General features: G+C 37.4%; 4 protein-coding genes across 5 annotated transcripts; all 4 read left to right on the forward strand.

Moving 5' to 3' along the window:
- The first annotated feature begins 2,511 nt into the window (after positions 1-2,511).
- Positions 2,512-4,337, forward strand: LOC118236694 (olfactory receptor 51F2-like). Its single transcript, XM_035435260.1, has 2 exons — positions 2,512-2,538; positions 3,263-4,337. The coding sequence occupies exon 2, from the start codon at positions 3,321-3,323 to the stop codon at positions 4,281-4,283; it is 963 nt and encodes a 320-aa protein (XP_035291151.1). The 5' UTR covers positions 2,512-2,538; positions 3,263-3,320; the 3' UTR covers positions 4,284-4,337.
- A 3,034-nt stretch (positions 4,338-7,371) lies between these two features.
- On the forward strand, positions 7,372-9,597 carry LOC118236684 (olfactory receptor 1F1-like). The gene is made up of 2 exons (XM_035435248.1): positions 7,372-7,500; positions 8,337-9,597. Exons 1-2 carry the CDS (start codon positions 7,462-7,464, stop codon positions 9,366-9,368), a joined length of 1,071 nt encoding a protein of 356 aa, XP_035291139.1. The 5' UTR covers positions 7,372-7,461; the 3' UTR covers positions 9,369-9,597.
- Positions 9,598-10,836: 1,239 nt separating this feature from the next.
- Positions 10,837-13,155, forward strand: LOC118236693 (olfactory receptor 51F2-like). 2 transcript variants are annotated; one of them, XR_004767065.1, is made up of 2 exons: positions 10,837-11,011; positions 11,222-11,242. XR_004767065.1 is itself a non-coding variant. In XM_035435259.1 (2 exons), exon 2 carries the CDS (start codon positions 11,750-11,752, stop codon positions 12,716-12,718), a length of 969 nt encoding a protein of 322 aa, XP_035291150.1. In that variant the 5' UTR covers positions 10,837-11,011; positions 11,692-11,749; the 3' UTR covers positions 12,719-13,155. The 2 variants fall into 2 exon arrangements, 1 of the variants encoding a protein (XP_035291150.1); XM_035435259.1 differs by lacking the exon at positions 11,222-11,242 and adding an exon at positions 11,692-13,155.
- Positions 13,156-15,831: 2,676 nt separating this feature from the next.
- On the forward strand, positions 15,832-18,057 carry LOC118236682 (olfactory receptor 1F1-like). The gene is made up of 2 exons (XM_035435246.1): positions 15,832-15,960; positions 16,797-18,057. The coding sequence occupies exons 1-2, from the start codon at positions 15,922-15,924 to the stop codon at positions 17,826-17,828; spliced, it is 1,071 nt and encodes a 356-aa protein (XP_035291137.1). The 5' UTR covers positions 15,832-15,921; the 3' UTR covers positions 17,829-18,057.
- The last annotated feature ends 1,015 nt before the right edge of the window (positions 18,058-19,072 follow it).

Raw genomic sequence — 19,072 nt, forward strand, 5'->3', positions numbered from 1 at the left:
AGTGAGAGTTTAATTAACACATTGGAAATTTCAATGTGTGTCCATCGTTACTGCAGACTGAAAACATGCCTGTTTTTTTAGTTCCTTTGGCTCTATTGAGATTAACTGTCATCATCCACCATGGGATTAGTAACTATACAAATTCTACATCTTACAGTGCGTCCTTAAACCCATTTGCTGTTAAAAGCAATCAACAATATTTGTAGTAAGACTTTAAGGAGTAAGATCACAAATGCATGATTAGGATGTTCTTAACTGAATATCCCAATGCTGATGCACCAATCATTACTGGCAACTGAAAATGATGGAGTTTAAGAACACTGAGATAGAATATTGAAAATGCATTCCAAAAAACCTGCCCATCAAAAGGTTAAGGAAAATCAATCATAGAAGGAACATGAGAGATGGCTATCTGGCTAGTCTGTGATAATATATGTGGTCATACTTTTTATTGTGCCCACAGGATTAAAAGGCCATCAATTTCAGAGTTCCTGAATAGCTCAGCCAAGAAAGGCACCCACCACCAGTGCAGGCTGGGAACTGTAGTTTACACGTTACAAGTCAGAGGCTAAGATACGTTACTACCTAATTACAAACAACAGGGACAAACAGGAGATGGAGCTCAGTACTGCCAGGGTGTGGTTTGGTGGGAATCGGTGTAACAGGTGCCAGGTGTTCCTGTTGTCACACACTGATTGTCATCTGTAGTCAAATTCTGCTTGGCCTATGGGAAATGATATAATTAACCCCTAAACAAGTAGACAAAAGAAGTCTGTGTATCTCTTGTTGCGTCCTGATTGGCCCACCAGGCAACCAATCATATATGAGCCAACGTTGCTGCGAAATGGTAAAATTAAAGTGTACAATAAAATCGAAGGCCGAAATCTCAGGATGAGTTACATGTCTGACCCTCAAATTGTTCTGAACATTGAGAAGCATTGATGAGCAGTCTTGCAGAGTTAAAATATGAGATTTTTTATTTTATTGTACCTTTTATTCCATTTCACCTGCAGTTTGGAACACCTACTCTGCACTGATCATTGAAACCTCTGTCTCTGATTTAGAATGGGGCAAGCAAGCAGGTGTTCCCCTCCAAAGCACATGATGTCAGCTATTGCTTCTTATTATTCCAATGTTCACAAGATAGCAGGGTATAATAATAATAAATAAAAAAAATAAATAAATAAATAAATGAAATACTACTACTACTACTACTACTACTAGTACTACTACTAATAATAATAAAATACTACTACTACTAATACTACTACTAATAATAATATCAATAAAAATAATAATAATAATAATAATAATTATTATTATTATTATTATTGTTTTAAATTTTATTATTATTATTATTATTATTATTATTATTGTTTTAAATTGTATTATTATGATTATTATTATGATTATTATTATGATTATTATTATGATTATTATAAATGTTATTTTATTACAGCTTTTTTTTTTTTTTACATGTGGCAAATAAATGTTTTCACTGCTATTTCAAATGGAAGTGTGACAATAATTTAAAAGTAGAATACAAAAGTACAAGTTGTGAAGAGCAATGATAACAACTCAAAGGACTGTCCCCAGTTTGAATTCCAGCCACTGGGGCCTTCCTGCGTGCAGGTCTCAAGATAGCAGGGTATAATAATAATAATAATGATAAAAATACTACTACTACTACTACTACTACTACTAATAAAAATAATAAAAATAATAATAATAATAATAATTATTATTATTATTATTATTATTTTAAATGTTACTATTATTATGATTATTATTATTATTATAAATGTTTTTTTATTTGCAGCTGTTTTTTTTTTTTACATGTGGCAAATAGGTTAGGCTAATTAGAGAGTCTAAAATGCCCATAGGTATCAATGTGTGAGTGAATGGTGTGTAGGCCCTGCAATGCATTAAGCTGCTGTCCTGCGTAAATTTTTGCACACTGCATGATAGTATAGGTGGTTTTATTTTCTTGTGGGAAGGCAAGGTGATCACCTTTTGTATGTTGCTTGCCTTGGCAGATTTTCTCTTTTCTTTGTGTGGCTTTGCCATTCATGGAGCATGTTAGACCCTGAGAATATTCCTTTTTTTTTGCTTCAAAATTCTAAGCCAGTGTTCTAGAACTCCATTGTTTTCAGTTACCATCACGGATTATTACATCAGCATTAGAACGTTCAGTTCAGAATATTCTCATCACATATTTGTGATCTCACACCTTAAAGGGTTAAAGAAAAGCCCTCAAAAAAGCACACACAATCAAGCCTTATCATTGCATCACAGTTCATTTATTTTAAATAATCCTTTGCCAGTTCTTTTACCCTAATGATTTGACACAACAGAGTATAAAAACTGCAGTACATGAACCTTGCTTTTCGAACACATTCCATAATTGAGAGATGTACACCCTACTAATGCAACATACTGCTATGCATTAGTTTCCTGACTATGGAAAAATATTCTTGTACATGATTTTTCCATTTAGTGACGACACTTGTGGTCTGGACAGTTAGTCTACAATTATTGGTAAGTATTAGTAGTACCTTAATATATTTCTTTATTCATATAATCTAATAATAAATGTGATGCCATTCAACAGCTAGCTTGATGTGCATAGCATTAACATCACTTTGAGAATGGATTCTAAAACAAATGTAAAATATTAAATATTTCAATACTTATCCTTTGCACTTTTCATTATTAATCATTTTTATTGAATCGTTTTGATAGAACCTGCTACAGCCAGGGGTAACTGAGAAACAATGTGTCTTTCATTTAAATACAAAACATTATAGTCTATACAGATTGCCATGGGAGTTGTATGTATCGGAGAGATTTAACTATAAAACTAGCTCTTGCTTTCAAAGACAAAAAATGGAATGAGAATGTAATATTTGTATGATCCACGATGTCACAAAAGTGTTTAGTATGTTCATTATGACAAAGAATAATTCAAAGAATGTTCTTCATTCACTGATCACTGGGATGAATGAAGACTTGCAATTCTGTCTCAATTTTTTTGAGACACACCAGATAATAAATCTGAGCTCGTTTATGTAGATAATTATTTGACAAACCACATATTGTTTACTTTGTTTAAGAAATCTATTCCTGCAGGTTAAGGTTAAAGTTAAGGTTAGTGTGTACTTTATTGTCTTCCAAGGGAGAAAACTGTCTTGAATCAGAGAGATCCTACTGCATAAAAGAAAATCAGGATATCTCACTAAATCCATTTTTTCTTTAATTTCAGGTCCTGAAGGACAGCTTTTTCAAAGTGTGAGAAAAAGCAAAGAGCAAACAAACCTGCAATGAGCCCCCTAAATTCAACCTTTTTTAATGCCACTATTGTGCATCCTGAGTACTTTTTCATAAGTGGTTTGTCCGGTATTCCCCACACAAAATACTACTATGTGTTCTTGTGCTTTGTTTATACTCTGTCTGTTCTGGGAAACACTTTTGTCATGTTTGTGATTTACACCGACCACTGTCTTCACAGTCCGAAATACATTGCAGTGTTTAATTTGGCTGTGTCTGACTTGTGTGTGAGCACAGCAATCGTTCCTCCATTGATTGACACCTTCCTGTTTAAATCACAGTTAATCTCTTACGAGGCCTGCTTGACTAATATGTTTTTTGTTTTTTGGTTTCTCTTCATGCAGTCTTTCAGTCTCACTGTTCTGTCTTATGATAGATTAGTTGCTATATGCTTTCCACTGAGATACAATGAGATTGTGACTAATAAATCAATGCTGGTGATCACAACCATATTATGGATTATTGCAGGATTGGCTGTTCTCATAGCTGTGATTTTTATCAGCAGACTGTCATTTTGCAAATCCACTGTGATAAACAGCTATTTCTGTGATCACGGACCCATGTTCAGGTTGGGGTGCAATGACAACACTCCAAGTTATGTGATGAGTTGGACACATGCTATTATTATTCACTGGTTTCCGGTACTTTTTATCATGGGTACATACATTTGTATAGCCAGAGCATTATTGAAGATAGCAGTGGCCCTTGAGCGCCTCAAAGCCATGCAGACCTGCACCTCCCATTTGATCTTGGTGAGTGTATTTTATCTTCCTGTATGTATTAATGCTGCGATGGGTTCCATTCACCCAAACATTAGGATCTTTAGTACGTCGCTGGCATTGGTCTTGCCGCCTATGCTTAATCCAATAATTTATTCACTGAAGACAGAAGAATTCACAGAATCCATTAAAAATTTTTACAGTAGAAAAATATTTGTCACTGTAAGGAATAAATGAATAAATACCTTAATCACAAATGACTGACTGACAAGTTTAACCATGGTCATTTTTCCAAACCCTCCAGTTACCTGTCATCTGTAAATATAAAAATAATTTTTGAATTAGTGTCTAAATATTTTCAAGGTCTTCCACCTTACTACTGCCGAGAACGCATTTTTTCCAATTAAAAACCGGCTTTTTCTTGTTTTTTGTTTGTTATTGTTTTGTTGTCAGGCTGTTATGAAAGCCAATCAAACCCTTTGTTTTTTTATTTTCCCCCTTTTGGATGAGCCAATCATATTCACCGGTCCTGCTCATTCCTATTGGTGCAGGGGAGCACAAAGAAGGCCACATTCCCACCTGTGAAATGTTTGATCTCAAACCACCGATTATTTTGACACTGCAGTGCACAAGATCAGCTTTCAAACATCAGCTGGAAGGAGCCACATCATTTGCAGCTTTTAGAAGGCAGATTGTGAGCACATGAATGGCCAGCAGGGGTCACTGATGGGCACTGAGACACGGTCATCCTGGCCCCCGATCGAGCCCCTCCCTCCCTGTGTGACTCTACAGCCGGCAATACCCTGTGGAGCTGTTGGCCACAGTTTTCCCCGACACAGTCTGGGTATAATCCCAGACCACAGGGCCAATGCACTTAAACAGTGCCTTATCCGGCTGAGCCACCAAGCACCCTTTTAAGAGGATGGGGTTGACCAGTAGTGCAATCAGGGACAGTTCCACACCGATGTTGATAAACTAATAGACTACTGCTTCTGCACTAAAAACAGCAGCCAGAAAATGTTTCCCTTTTTATCTGTTCAAACTTGTTTTGGACACATTTACTTGCACAGTGGCATTTACCTGGCAGTGTAGTATAATGGGTAAGGAGTTAGTCTTGTAACCTAAAGGTCACAGGTTCGAGTTCTCACTAGGACACTGCTGCTGTACCCTTGAGCAAGTTGTGTACGTCACTCTACATAAGAGCGTCTGCTAAATGCCTGTAACAACAGCAGTGTTCCAGCTCACACATACATACACAAAGCTGAGAGACTGACAGTCATGCCACAGCCGGGGCTGTGGCATGCGTGAGGCTCCAGACAGATGCAGTAAATAAATATAGCAATGTCCTAGAGCAATTCCCAGGGTCCAGCCAGCATAGGCAACATTTGGCAAACACAGAAGATCATGCCGTCAACTTTGGGACTTGTCTGATGCGGGAGAGATGCTTAATGAGCTTTTCTGGAAAACGTTTTTTTTTTCATATTGTGTCTCTATAGCACCATCATGTGTTTGACTTGGGCTAAGCTTCCAAGGCTGGAGTGCTGACGTCTCGTCACTTTGCCGCCCCTGCTCAAACAAACAAACAGACGGATGGGAGCAGCCTCGCGAGTGTAGACGCTCCATCAATATCCTCATGAGTCTTCTGAGGAAAGCAAACACCTCTTAATTAGCAGCTCAGTTAGGGACCCCGCACCTGAGCAGGAGTTGTGTGTGAATGATATAGAACTGCCCGTTATTGACAGAATGATGCAACTGTTTTCTACTATGGCATTGACACAGACACAAACTGGCATAGGCCTTGAGCATGCTCAAAATGTTCGGCCTTTTGATGCTACCCCAGCTTTGACCATAACTCACGTAGCATGTTGCAAAGTCATCAAGTGATTTGAAAGTTGCACAAGCTAACATTTAAGGAGAATAATACATTCTAAAATAGTATGCCCTAATAAATAAAATAAAAAAAACATCCATGCACTGTTTTCCTTTAAACCGTTTAAGGCGTGAGATGTGACTACGAGGGGTCAGATGACAGAGAGGTTCTCCAGTCTTAGGGGCTGCAGGCAGCTCATTCCATTCAGGGGTCACTCAGTGTTGGAAAGTGCCACATATTTCATTTCAGACGGCAGTGAAATAAGTCACCCAAATCTGTATCACACCTAACGCTTTCAGATATTCTGACAAAATGTAATCAGAGCCGGACCTAGGATATTAGTGGCCCTAAACAATTCTGTGGGATGCGTTCGAGGGGGAGCGGGGTGCGGGGGGTGGGGGTGGGCGGGGTGCTGTACTTCTTACATTACATTGTTATGCAATGTTCTGTTGCCATGCCATTTTAACTTTATACCGCCAATTCCGCGATAGGGGATGAATAACGTAATTACAATTATTTACCTTAGATAAACATTCTGCTTGGCCAATGGGAAAAATACAATTTACTTCTAAAAAAATAGACAGGAGAAGTCTGTGTATCTCTTGTTGCGTCCTGATTGGCCCACCAGGCAACCAATCATATATGAGCCAACGTTACTGCAAAATGGTAAAATTAAAATGTACAATAAAATTGAAGGCCTAAATCTCAGGATGTGTTGCATGCCCGACCCTCCAATTGGTATGAAAATTGAGAAGCATTGATGAGCAGTCTTGCAGAGTTAAAATGTGAAATTTTTTTAATTTATTGTACCTTTTATTCCATTTCACCTGCAGTTTGGAACACCTAATCTGCACTGATTATTGAAACCTCTGTCTCTGATTTAGAATGGGGCAAGCAAGCAGGCGATCCCCTCCAAAGCACATGATGTCAGCCATTGCTTCTTATTATTCCAATGTTCACAAGATAGGAGGGTATAATAATAATAAAAATACTACTACTACTACTACTACTGCTACTACTACTACTACTAATAATAATAATAGTGATTATTATTATTTTAAATAATGATTAAAATCTGATTTTTTCTATTCATTGCGTGCCTTTGCCATTTATTGAGTATGTTTAACCCTGAGAATAATCCATTTTTTTCTATTTCCTCATAATTCTAAACCAGTGTTCTAGAACTTCATTGCTTTCAGTTTCCATCACAGAGTATTACATCAGAATTAGAATGTTCAGTTCAGAATATTCTCATCACATATTTGTGATCTCACACCTTGAAGGGTTAAAGAAAAGCCCTCAAAAAAGCACACACAATCAAGCCTTATCATTACATCACAGTTCATTTATTTTAAATAATCCTTTGCCAGTTCTTTTACCCTAATGATTTGACAAAACAGAGTATAAAAACTACAGCACATGAACCTTGCTTATCAAACACATTCCATAATCAAGAGATGTACACCCTACTAATGCAACATACTGATATGCATTAGTTTCCTGACTATGGAAAAATATTCTTGTACATGATTTTTCCATGTAGTGATGACTCTTGTGGTCTGGACAGTTAGTCTACAATTATTGGTAAGTATTAGCAGTACCTTAATGTATTTCTTTATTCATATAATCTAATGTGAATGCATTCACCAGCTAGCTTGATGTGCATAGCAATAAAACCACTGAAAATTGATTCTAAAACAATGATAATATGTGTTTTAAAAAAGAAACAAAAGTATATTGAGTCATTTTAATGAAGAGCACAAACAATCTTCATCACATATTTTGATATGATAATGTTCTAAAACATTTCTTGTTAAAATTAATGAAAGACAATGTAAAATATTAAACATTTCAATATTTATACTTTGCACTTTACATTGTTCATCATTGTTGCATCGTTTTGATAGAACCTGCTGCTGCCAGGCGTGACTGAGAAACCGTTTGTCTTTCATTTAAATACAAAACATTATAGTCTATACAGATTGCCATGGGAGTTGCATGTATGTCAGAGAGAGATTTAACTATAAAACTAGCTTTTGCTTTCAAAGTCAAACGAATGGAATGATAATGTAATATTTGTATGTTCCACAATGTCACAAAAGTGCTTAGTATGTTCATTATGATAAAGAATAATTTACATAGTGTTCTTCATTCTCTGTTAAATTGGTTGAATGAAGACTTGCAATTCTGTCTCAATTTTTTTGAGACACATAAGATAATAAATCTGAGCTTGTTTACGTAGATAATTATTTGACAACCCACATATTGTTTACTTTGTAGTGTTTAAGAAATCTATTCCTGTATGTTAACGTTAAGGTCATGGTTTACTTTATTGTCTTCCAAGGGAGAAAATCAGAGAGATCCTACTGCATGAAAGAAAATCAGGATATCTCACAAAATCTATTTTTCTTTAATTTCAGGTCCTTAAGATAGCTTTTTCAAAGGGTGAGAAAAAGCAAAGAGCAAACAAACCTGCGATGAGCCCCCTAAATTCAACCTTCTTTATTAATGCCACTATTGTACGTCCTGAATACTTTTTCATAAGTGGTTTTTCCGGTATTCCCCACACAAAATACTACTATGTGTTCTTGTGCTTTGTTTATGCTCTGTCTATATTGGGAAACATATTTGTCATGTTTGTTATTTACAGTGACTACTGTCTTCACAGTCCGAAATACATTGCAGTGTTTAATTTGGCTGTGTCCGACTTGTGTGTGAGCACTGCACTTGTTCCTCCATTGATTGACACCTTCCTGTTTAAATCACAGTTAATCTCTTATGAGGCCTGCTTGAGTAATATGTTTTTTGTTTATTTGTTTCTCTTTATGCAGTCTTTCACTCTCACTGTAATGTCCTATGATAGATGTGTCGCTATATGCTTTCCACTGAGATACAGTGAGATTGTGACTAATAAATCCATGTTGGTCATCACAGCTATAACATGGATCTTTGCAGCACTGGCTGTTGTCATTGGTATGATTTTTATCAGCAGACTGTCATTCTGCAAATACATTGTAATAAACAGTTATTTCTGTGATCACGGACCCATGTTCCGTTTGGCATGCAATGACAACACTCCAAGTTTTGTGATGAGTTGGTTGCTTCCTGCTCTGATTTTCTGGCTTCCATTACTGTTCATAACGGGGACATACATTTGTATAGCCAGAGCGTTGTTAAAAATTGCAACAGCTTCAGAGCGACTCAAAGCCATGAAAACCTGCACCTCTCATTTGATCTTGGTGGGTGTGTATTATTTTCCTGTTTGTATCATCTATGGAGCAATCGGCTCCATCGTTCACCATAACGTCAGGATCATCAGCACATCTCTGGCAACTGTCTTGCCGCCTATGCTAAATCCAATCATTTACTCACTGAAGACAGAAGAATTCACAGAATCCATTAAAAAGCAGTACAGAAGAAGTAAGATACACATCACTGTAATGTATAAATGAATCAATATTTTAATCAATGTAGGATTCCACTCTCAGTATCGCTGTTAATGGGAGTATTCCATGAGGAGACTGTTATTAATAACTGGGAGCCGTTATTAATCGTTAGTCGAATTAAAGGTGCAATGGGGGGCGGTGACAATCCCAGATGAGACACTGCCATTATGCCACTGAGCCGAATAATTAACCTGTATTGCTTTGCTGAATGTCCAGTTATACAAATTAAAAATGTACAAAAATGCTAGTTGTCTGAGTTGCTTTTTTTGAAGATGCTAAAGCAAATACATTTGAATAAATAAAAAGTGCAGCGATGTTGTCTCATCCATTGAACACATGTTTAGACTAACGAGCTCTCTTCAGGGTTTCCAAAAGAAATTATCACGATGACCACAGACTCTCAGCCCTTAAAGACATTGCTTCTGTACTTTCTGACCTCATGTCAACACGGAATTCGGATAAAACGTCACACGTCCACACAATAAAGCCACAAATTTGGTTTATATTATTATATAATTCTTCTTCTCTTTTTTTTTTTTTGTTGCCAATTTCGTCATCACAAACGCTGCAGTCCCACAAATCAATAACTCTCCCCACTGGACCTTTAGCTACATTTTCTGCCAATAACAGTATCTGATCAAAGTAGTCTGATCCAGCCAATTGCTGTATACTTGGATACACAAGCAAAATTAACAAATGGCACCTGCCCTGATCAGGTAGTCTACCTTCTTTCAAATACTGAGCAAACAACAACATTATAGAATGTCTCTTTTTATTTCAAAGGCAAGCCCTTTTGCTTGAATTCTTTTGGGTACAAAAATACAGCCACAATTTATACAGTTTTATACAGTTTGGCATTTTGACCCAGTTTCACGTTAGCAAGCTTGGTAACGGTGCCTACTTAGTCGACGGAGCAAGAGTAACGTGAGTGAAGACGGCAGTGAAATAAGTCACCTAAATCTGTGTCGCACTGAACAGTTTCAGATATTCTCACTAAATGGAGCGACATAGCTCATGAGGTAAGACCAATTGTCTGGCAGTCGGAGGGTTGCCGGTTCAAACCCCGCCCTGGGCATGTTGAAGTGTCCTTGAGCAAGACACCTAATCCCTAACCCCTAACTGCTCTGGCGAATGAGAGGCATCAATTGTAAAGCGCTTTGGATAAAAGCGCTATATAAATGCAGTCCATTTACCATTTACCATTTAGAGTTCAGAGATCCAAACAAACCAGTCATGTCTGGTGATTCAGACAGCTCACAGTTTTTTTCATGGGAGAGAGGAGAATAATAAAAGAAATAATAATAATCCTGCAGTACTTGGACTCCTAAATAGATAAATGAACAAACACCAAATCAATCCCTATGGTTGTGTCATGTTGCATTCATTTCCCATAAGCATTTGTGTTCTGTCCCCCTGGTGTATTGCTCTGTGTCATCACTCCGAGATATAAGAACAACAGTGAACGGTTTGACTCACCACAATCCTTTCCACCCGATCTATGATCAAGTTCAAGGAATCACATCTACTAAAGGAGAATTCTTGAAAAACACTGGCTTCCCAACAATTTAAAAAAAGAAGAAGTTTTTCCTCGTTTACGATATATACACTGACGACAGATTTGGTCTGTGCAAGTTTATCTGAAGTTCTTGGTAAGTATTAGGCACACCTTAATCTATTCATTCATTTGTTTATTTCAAAGAGTTGCAATTGTCTGCCTAGCCTGAAGTGCATAACAACGCAACTATATTAATTGAAAACTGAATATAAAATAATTTTACTGTGTTTTCAAAAAGTAACAAAATATATTGCATTGAAAAACCTTGACCTGACATACATCTTTCAAACCTTTCCCTTTTCAGAGAGAAAATGTCAAATATCAAACGTGCAATTTATTGATATTGTTCATCATTAAGCTCTCTGTGGTTTCTTCTTTCTGAGTCCATCTCCAATTACCTGGTTTGTTTTGCAATAAAACTATAAGTATTTTTTTTAGTGTAGTCTTACCATAGGAACACAAAAGATGGAATGAGTGTGTAACATGATTATTCTGCATTCTGCAGGGCCGTGCAGAGATTCATAAAATGCTTTTCAGTCACAGATTAAGGGGCTGAGTCAAGCTGTAAAATTCTGTATTTTGTTTTTTGCTTGAGACACACAATACTGATTAATTAAATAATAAGTCATAATAAAGTAATAAATCTGAGCTTTTGTGTTTTTTTGTGGTTTTTCAGCTGAATATTTCGGCAAGTCAGACACAATTAACTTTGCAGTGTTTTCATTCATTATAGAGGAATTCATTATGGAAGGATAACCTATTTTTTATTTTCAGGTCCTAAGGACTGATTTTTCAGGGGGTGAGAAACAGTGAGGAGCAAAAAAAATTTGTAATGAGGACCCTGAATTCAACCTCCTTTTTGAACACAACGATTGTGCGTCCTGAGTTCTTTTTCATAAGTGGTTTAGCCGGTATTCCCCACACAAAATACTACTATGTGTTCTTGTGCTTTGTATATACTCTGTCTCTACTGGGAAACACTTTTGTCATGTTTATGATTTACAGTGACCACTGTCTTCACAGTCCGAAATACATTGCAGTGTTTAATTTGGCTGTGTCTGACTTGTGTGTAAGCACAGCCCTCGTTCCTCAGTTGATTGACACCTTCCTGTTTAAATCACAGTTAATCTCCTACGAGGCCTGCTTGACTAATTTGTTTTTTGTTTTTTGGTTTCTCTTTATGCAGTCTTTCACTCTCACCGTTCTTTCCTATGATAGATGTGTCGCTATATGCTTTCCACTGAGATACAGTGAGATTGTGACTGATAAATCGATGCTGGTGATCACAACTATGACATGGATTATTGCAGGACTGGCTGTTCTCATAGCTGTGACTTTTATCAGCATACTGTCATTTTGCAAATCCATTGTGATAAACAGCTATTTCTGTGATCACGGACCCATGTTCAGGTTGGGGTGCAATGACAACACTCCAAGTTATGTGATGAGTTGGACACATGTTATTATGATTCTCTGGTTTCCGGTACTTTTTATCATGGGTACATACATTTGTATAGCCAGAGCATTATTGAAGATAGCAGTGGCCCTGGAGCGCCTCAAAGCCATGCAAACCTGCACCTCCCATTTGATCTTGGTGAGTGTATTTTATCTTCCTGTATGTATTAATGCTGCGATGGGTTCCAGCATTCACCCAAACGTTAGGATCTTTAGTACGTCACTGGCATTGGTCTTGCCACCTATGCTGAATCCAATAATTTATTCACTGAAGACAGAAGAATTCACAGAATCCATTAAAAGGTTTTACAGAAGAAAAATACTTGTCGCTGTAAGGAATAAATGAATAAATACCTTAATCACAAATGACTGACTGGCAAGTTTAACCATGGTCATTTTTCCAAACCGTCCAGTTACCTGTCAACTGTAAATATAAAAATAATTTTTGAATTAGTGTCTAAATATTTTCAAGGTCTTCCACCTTACTACTGCCGAGAACGCATTTTGTCCAATTAAAAACCGGCTTTCTCTTGTTTTTTTTGTTTGTTGTTGTTTTGTTGTCAGGCTGTTATGAAAGCCAATCAAACCCTTTGTTTTTTTTTCTTCCCCCTTTTGGATGAGCCAATCATATTCACCGGCCCTGCTCATTCCTATTGGTGCAGGGGAGCACAAAGAAAGCCACATTCCCACCTGTGAAATGTTTGATCTCAAACCACCGATTATTTTGACACTGCAGAGCACAAGATCAGCATTCAAACATCAGCTGGAAGGAGCCACATCATTTGCAGCTTTTAGAAGGCAGATTGTGAGTACATGAATGGCCAGCAGGGGTCACTGATGGGCACTGAGACACGGTCATCCTGGCCCCCAATCGAGCCCCTCCCTCCCTGTGTGACTCTACAGCCGGCAATACCCTGTGGAGCTGTTGGCCACAGTCTTCCCTGACACAGTCTGGGTATAATCCCAGACCACAGGGCCAATGCACTTAAACAGTGCCTTATCCGGCTGAGCCACCAAGCACCCTTTTAAGAGGATGGGGTTGACCAGTAGTGCAATCAGGGACAGTAATAGACTACTGCTTCTGCACTAAAAACAGCAGCCAGACAATGTTTCCCTTTTTATCTGTGCAAACTTGTTTTGGACACATTTACTTGCACAGTGGCATTTACCTGGCAGTGTAGTATAATGGGTAAGGAGTTAGTCTTGTAACTTAAAGGTCACAGGTTCGAGTCCTCACTAGGACACTGCTGCTGTACCCTTGAGCAAGTTGTGTACGTCGCTCTAGATAAGAGCGTCTGCTAAATGCCTGTAACAACAGTAGTGTTCCAGCTCACACATACATACACACAGCTGAGAGACTGACAGTCGTGCCACAGCCCCGGCCATGAGCGTGAGGCTCCAGACAGATGCAGTAAATAAATATAGCAATGTCCCAGAACAATTCCCAGGGTCCAGCCAGCACAGGCAACAGTTGGCAAACACAGAAGATCATGCCGTCAACTTTGGGACTTGTCTGATGCGGGAGAGATGCTTGATGAACTTTTCTGGAAAACATTTTTTTTATGTGTTCATGTATTGTATCTCTATAGCACCATCATGTGTTTGACTTCCAAGGCTGGAGTGTTGACGTCTCGTCACTTTGCCGCCCCTGCTCAAACAAACAAACAGACGGATGGGAGCAGCCTCGCGAGTGTAGATGCTCCATCAATATCCTCATGAGTCTTCTGAGGAAAGCAAACACCTCTTAATTAGCAGCTCAGTTAGGGACCCCGCACCTGAGCAGGAGTTGTGTGTGAATGATATAGAACTGCCCGTTATTGACAGAATGATGCAACTGTTTTCTACTATGGCATTGACACAGACACAAACTGGCATAGGCCTTGAGCATGCTCAAAATGTTCGGCCTTTTGATGCTACCCCAGCTTTGACCATAACTCACGTAGCATGTTGCAAAGTCATCAAGTGATTTGAAAGTTGCACAAGCTAACATTTAAGGAGAATAATACATTCTAAAATAGTATGCCCTAATAAATAAAATAAAAAAAACATCCATGCACTGTTTTCCTTTAAACCGTTTAAGGCGTGAGATGTGACTACGAGGGGTCAGATGACAGAGAGGTTCTCCAGTCTTAGGGGCTGCAGGCAGCTCATTCCATTCAGGGGTCACTCAGTGGTGGAAAGTGCCCCATATTTCATTTCAGACGGCAGTGAAATAAGTCACCCAAATCTGTATCACACCTAACGCTTTCAGATATTCTGTCAAAATGTAATCAGAGCCGGACCTGGGATTTTGGTGGCCCTAAACAATTCTGTGGGATGCGTTCGAGGGGGAGCGGGGTGCGGGGGGTGGGGGTGGGCGGGGTGCTGTACTTCTTACATTACATTGTTATGCAATGTTCTGTTGCCATGCCATTTTAAATTTATACCGCTAATTCCGCGATAGGGGATGAATAACGTAATTACAATTATTTACCTTAGATAAACATTCTGCTTGGCCAATGGGAAAAATATAATTTACTTCTAAAAAAATAGACAGGAGAAGTCTGTGTATCTCTTGTTGCGTCCTGATTGGCCCACCAGGCAACCAATCATATATGAGCCAACGTTACTGCGAAATGGTAAAATTAAAATGTACAATAAAATTGAAGGCCTAAATCTCAGGATGTGTTGCATGTCCGACCCTCCAATTGGTATGAAAATTGAGAAGCATTGATGAGCAGTCTTGCAGAGTTAAAATGTGAAATTTTTAAAATTTATTGTACCTTTTATTCCATTTCACCTGCAGTTTGGAACACCTACTCTGCACTGATTATTGAAACCTCTGTCTCTGATTTAGAATGGGGCAAGCAAGCAGGTGATCCCCTCCAAAGCACATGATGTCAGCCATTGCTTCTTATTATTCCAATGTTCACAAGATAGGAGGGTATAATAATAATAAAAATACTACTACTACTACTACTAATAATAATATAAATAAAATACTACAACAACTACTTCCACTACTACTACTACTAATAATAATAATAGTGATTATTATTATTTTAAATTATTATTATTATGATTATGTTCCTTGCCTTGCCTGATTTTTTCTATTCATTGCGTGCCTTTGCCATTTATTGAGTATGTTTAACCCTGAGAATAATCCATTTTTTTCTATTTCCTCATAATTCTAAACCAGTGTTCTAGAACTTCATTGCTTTCAGTTTCCATCACAGAGTTTTACATCAGAATTAGAATGTTCAGTTCAGAATATTCTCATCACATATTTGTGATCTCACACCTTGAAGGGTTAAAGAAAAGCCCTCAAAAAAGCACACACAATCAAGCCTTATCATTACATCACGGTTCATTTATTTTAAATAATCATTTGCCAGTTCTTTTACCCTAATGATTTGACAAAACAGAGTATAAAAACTACAGCACATGAACCTTGCTTATCAAACACATTCCATAATCGAGAGATGTACACCCTACTAATGCAACATACTGCTATGCATTAGTTTCCTGACTATGAAAAAATACTCTTGTACATGATTTTTCCATGTAGTGATGACTCTTGTGGTCTGGACAGTTAGTCTACAATTATTGGTAAGTATTAGCAGTACCTTAATGTATTTCTTTATTCATATAATCTAATGTGAATGCATTCACCAGCTAGCTTGATGTGCATAGCAATAAAACCACTGAAAATTGATTCTAAAACAATGATAATATGTGTTTTAAAAAAGAAACAAAAGTATATTGAGTCATTTTAATGAAGAGCACAAACAATCTTCATCACATATTTTGATATGATAATGTTCTAAAACATTTCTTGTTAAAATTAATGAAAGACAATGTAAAATATTAAACATTTCAATATTTATACTTTGCACTTTACATTGTTCATCATTGTTGAATCGTTTTGATAGAACCTGCTGCTGCCAGGCGTGACTGAGAAACAATTTGTCTTTCATTTAAATACAAAACATTATAGTCTATACAGATTGCCATGGGAGTTGCATGTATGTCAGAGAGAGATTTAACTATAAAACTAGCTTTTGCTTTCAAAGTCAAACGAATGGAATGATAATGTAATATTTGTATGTTCCACAATGTCACAAAAGTGCTTAGTATGTTCATTATGATGAAGAATAATTTACATAGTGTTCTTCATTCTCTGATAAATTGGTTGAATGAAGACTTGCAATTCTGTCTCAATTTTTTTGAGACACATAAGATAATAAATCTGAGCTTGTTTACGTAGATAATTATTTGACAAAACACATATTGTTTACTTTGTAGTGTTTAAGAAATCTATTCCTGTATGTTAAGGTTAAGGTCATGGTTTACTTTATTGTCTTCCAAGGGAGAAAATCAGAGAGATCCTACTGCATGAAAGAAAATCAGGATATCTCACAAAATCTATTTTTCTTTAATTTCAGGTCCTTAAGACAGCTTTTTCAAAGGGTGAGAAAAAGCAAAGAGCAAACAAACCTGCGATGAGCCCCCTAAATTCAACCTTCTTTATTAATGCCACTATTGTACGTCCTGAATACTTTTTCATAAGTGGTTTTTCCGGTATTCCCCACACAAAATACTACTATGTGTTCTTGTGCTTTGTTTATGCTCTGTCTGTATTGGGAAACATATTTGTCATGTTTGTGATTTACAGTGACCACTGTCTTCACAGTCCGAAATACATTGCAGTGTTTAATTTGGCTGTGTCCGACTTGTGTGTGAGCACTGCACTTGTTCCTCTATTGATTGACACCTTCCTGTTTAAATCACAGTTAATCTCTTATGAGGCCTGCTTAAGTAATATGTTTTTTGTTTATTGGTTTCTCTTTATGCAGTCTTTCACTCTCACTGTAATGTCTTATGATAGATTTGTCGCTATATGCTTTCCACTGAGATATAATGAGATTATGACTAATAAATCCATGTTGGTCATCACAGCTATAACATGGATCTTTGCAGCACTGGCTGTTGTCATTGGTATGATTTTTATCAGCAGACTGTCATTCTGCAAATCCATTGTAATAAACAGTTATTTCTGTGATCACGGACCCATGTTCCGTTTGGCATGCAATGACAACACTCCAAGTTTTGTGATGAGTTGGTTGCTTCCTGCTCTGATTTTCTGGCTTCCATTACTGTTCATAACGGGGACATACATTTGTATAGCCAGAGCGTTGTTAAAAATTGCAACAGCTTCAGAGCGACTCAAAGCCATGAAGACCTGCACCTCTCATTTGATCTTGGTGGGTGTTTATTATTTTCCTGTTTGTATCATCTATGGAGCAATCGGCTCCATCGTTCACCATAACGTCAGGATCATCAGCACATCTCTGGCAACTGTCTTGCCGCCTATGCTAAATCCAATCATTTACTCACTGAAGACAGAAGAATTCACAGAATCCATTAAAAAGCAGTACAGAAGAAGTAAGATACACATCACTGTAATGTATAAATGAATAAATATTTTAATCAATGTAGGATTCCACTCTCAGTATCGCTGTTAATGGGAGTATTCCATGAGGAGACTGTTATTAATAACTGGGAGCCGTTATTAATCGTTAGTTGAATTAAAGGTGCAATGGGGGGCGGTGACAATCCCAGATGAGACACTGCCATTATGCCACTGAGCCGAATAATTAACCTGTATTGCTTTGCTGAATGTCCAGTTATACAAATTAAAAATGTACAAAAATGCTAGTTGTCTGAGTTGCTTTTTTTGAAGATGCTAAAGCAAATACATTTGAATAAATAAAAAGTGCAGCGATGTTGTCTCATCCATTGAACACATGTTTAGACTAACGAGCTCTGTTCAGGGTTTCCAAAAGAAATTATCACGATGACCACAGACTCTCAGCCCCTAAAGACATTGCTTCTGTACTTTCTGACCTCATGTCAACACGGAATTCGGATAAAACGTCACACGTCCACACAATAAAGCCACAAATTTGGTTTATATTATTATATAATTCTTCTTCTCTTTTTTTTTTTTGTTGCCAATTTCGTCATCACAAACGCTGCAGTCCCACAAATCAATAACTCTCCCCACTGGACCTTTAGCTACATTTTCTGCCAATAACAGTATCTGATCAAAGTAGTCTGATCTAGCCAATTGCTGTATACTTGGATACACAAGCAAAATTAACAAATGGCACCTGCCCTGATCAGGTAGTCTACCTTCTTTCAAATACTGAGCAAACAACAACATTATAGAATGTCTTTTTTTATTTCAAAGGCAAGCCCTTTTGCTTGAATTCTTTTGGGTACAAAAATACAGCCACAATTTATACAGTTTTATACAGTTTGGCATTTCGACCCAGTTTCACGTTAGCAAGCTTGGTAACGGTGCCTGCTTAGTCGACGGAGCAAGAGTAACATGAGTGAAGACGGCAGTGAAATTACATTACATTACATTATAGGCATTTAGCTGACGCTCTTATCCAGAGCGACTTACAACAGTGTAACCAAACTCAGGATCAAGTCCACTTAAGTCCATTGAATAAAATGTAGATAAAAAGCCTTTACTATAGTAGCATACAGTAAGGAGAAACAAGATAGTCTGAACCAAAAAATTTTTTTTTTTTTTTTTTTTTTTTTTTTTAATAGTTATGGGAGAGGGTTTAGGGAAGAGGAGAGAGGTATACAGAGAAGAGGTGCGTCTTGAGTTTCCGTTTGAAGGTGCTCAGACACTCTGCTGTTCTGA

Source organism: Anguilla anguilla, chromosome 9 (genome assembly GCF_013347855.1).
Source record: "Anguilla anguilla isolate fAngAng1 chromosome 9, fAngAng1.pri, whole genome shotgun sequence".
NCBI classification, from domain to species: Eukaryota; Metazoa; Chordata; class Actinopteri; order Anguilliformes; family Anguillidae; genus Anguilla; species Anguilla anguilla.

Excerpts from the sequence above, each read along its gene's own strand:
- LOC118236693 (XM_035435259.1), top strand. The coding sequence starts at position 11,750 with ATGAGGACCCTGAATTCAACCTCCTTTTTGAACACAACGATTGTGCGT.
- LOC118236682 (XM_035435246.1), top strand. The coding sequence starts at position 15,922 with ATGACTCTTGTGGTCTGGACAGTTAGTCTACAATTATTG. Across the intron at positions 15,961-16,796 it reads CAGTTAGTCTACAATTATTG|GTCCTTAAGACAGCTTTTTC; the intron begins GTAAGTATTAGC and ends CTTTAATTTCAG.
- LOC118236684 (XM_035435248.1), top strand. The coding sequence starts at position 7,462 with ATGACTCTTGTGGTCTGGACAGTTAGTCTACAATTATTG. Across the intron at positions 7,501-8,336 it reads CAGTTAGTCTACAATTATTG|GTCCTTAAGATAGCTTTTTC; the intron begins GTAAGTATTAGC and ends CTTTAATTTCAG.
- LOC118236694 (XM_035435260.1), top strand. The coding sequence starts at position 3,321 with ATGAGCCCCCTAAATTCAACCTTTTTTAATGCCACTATTGTGCATCCT.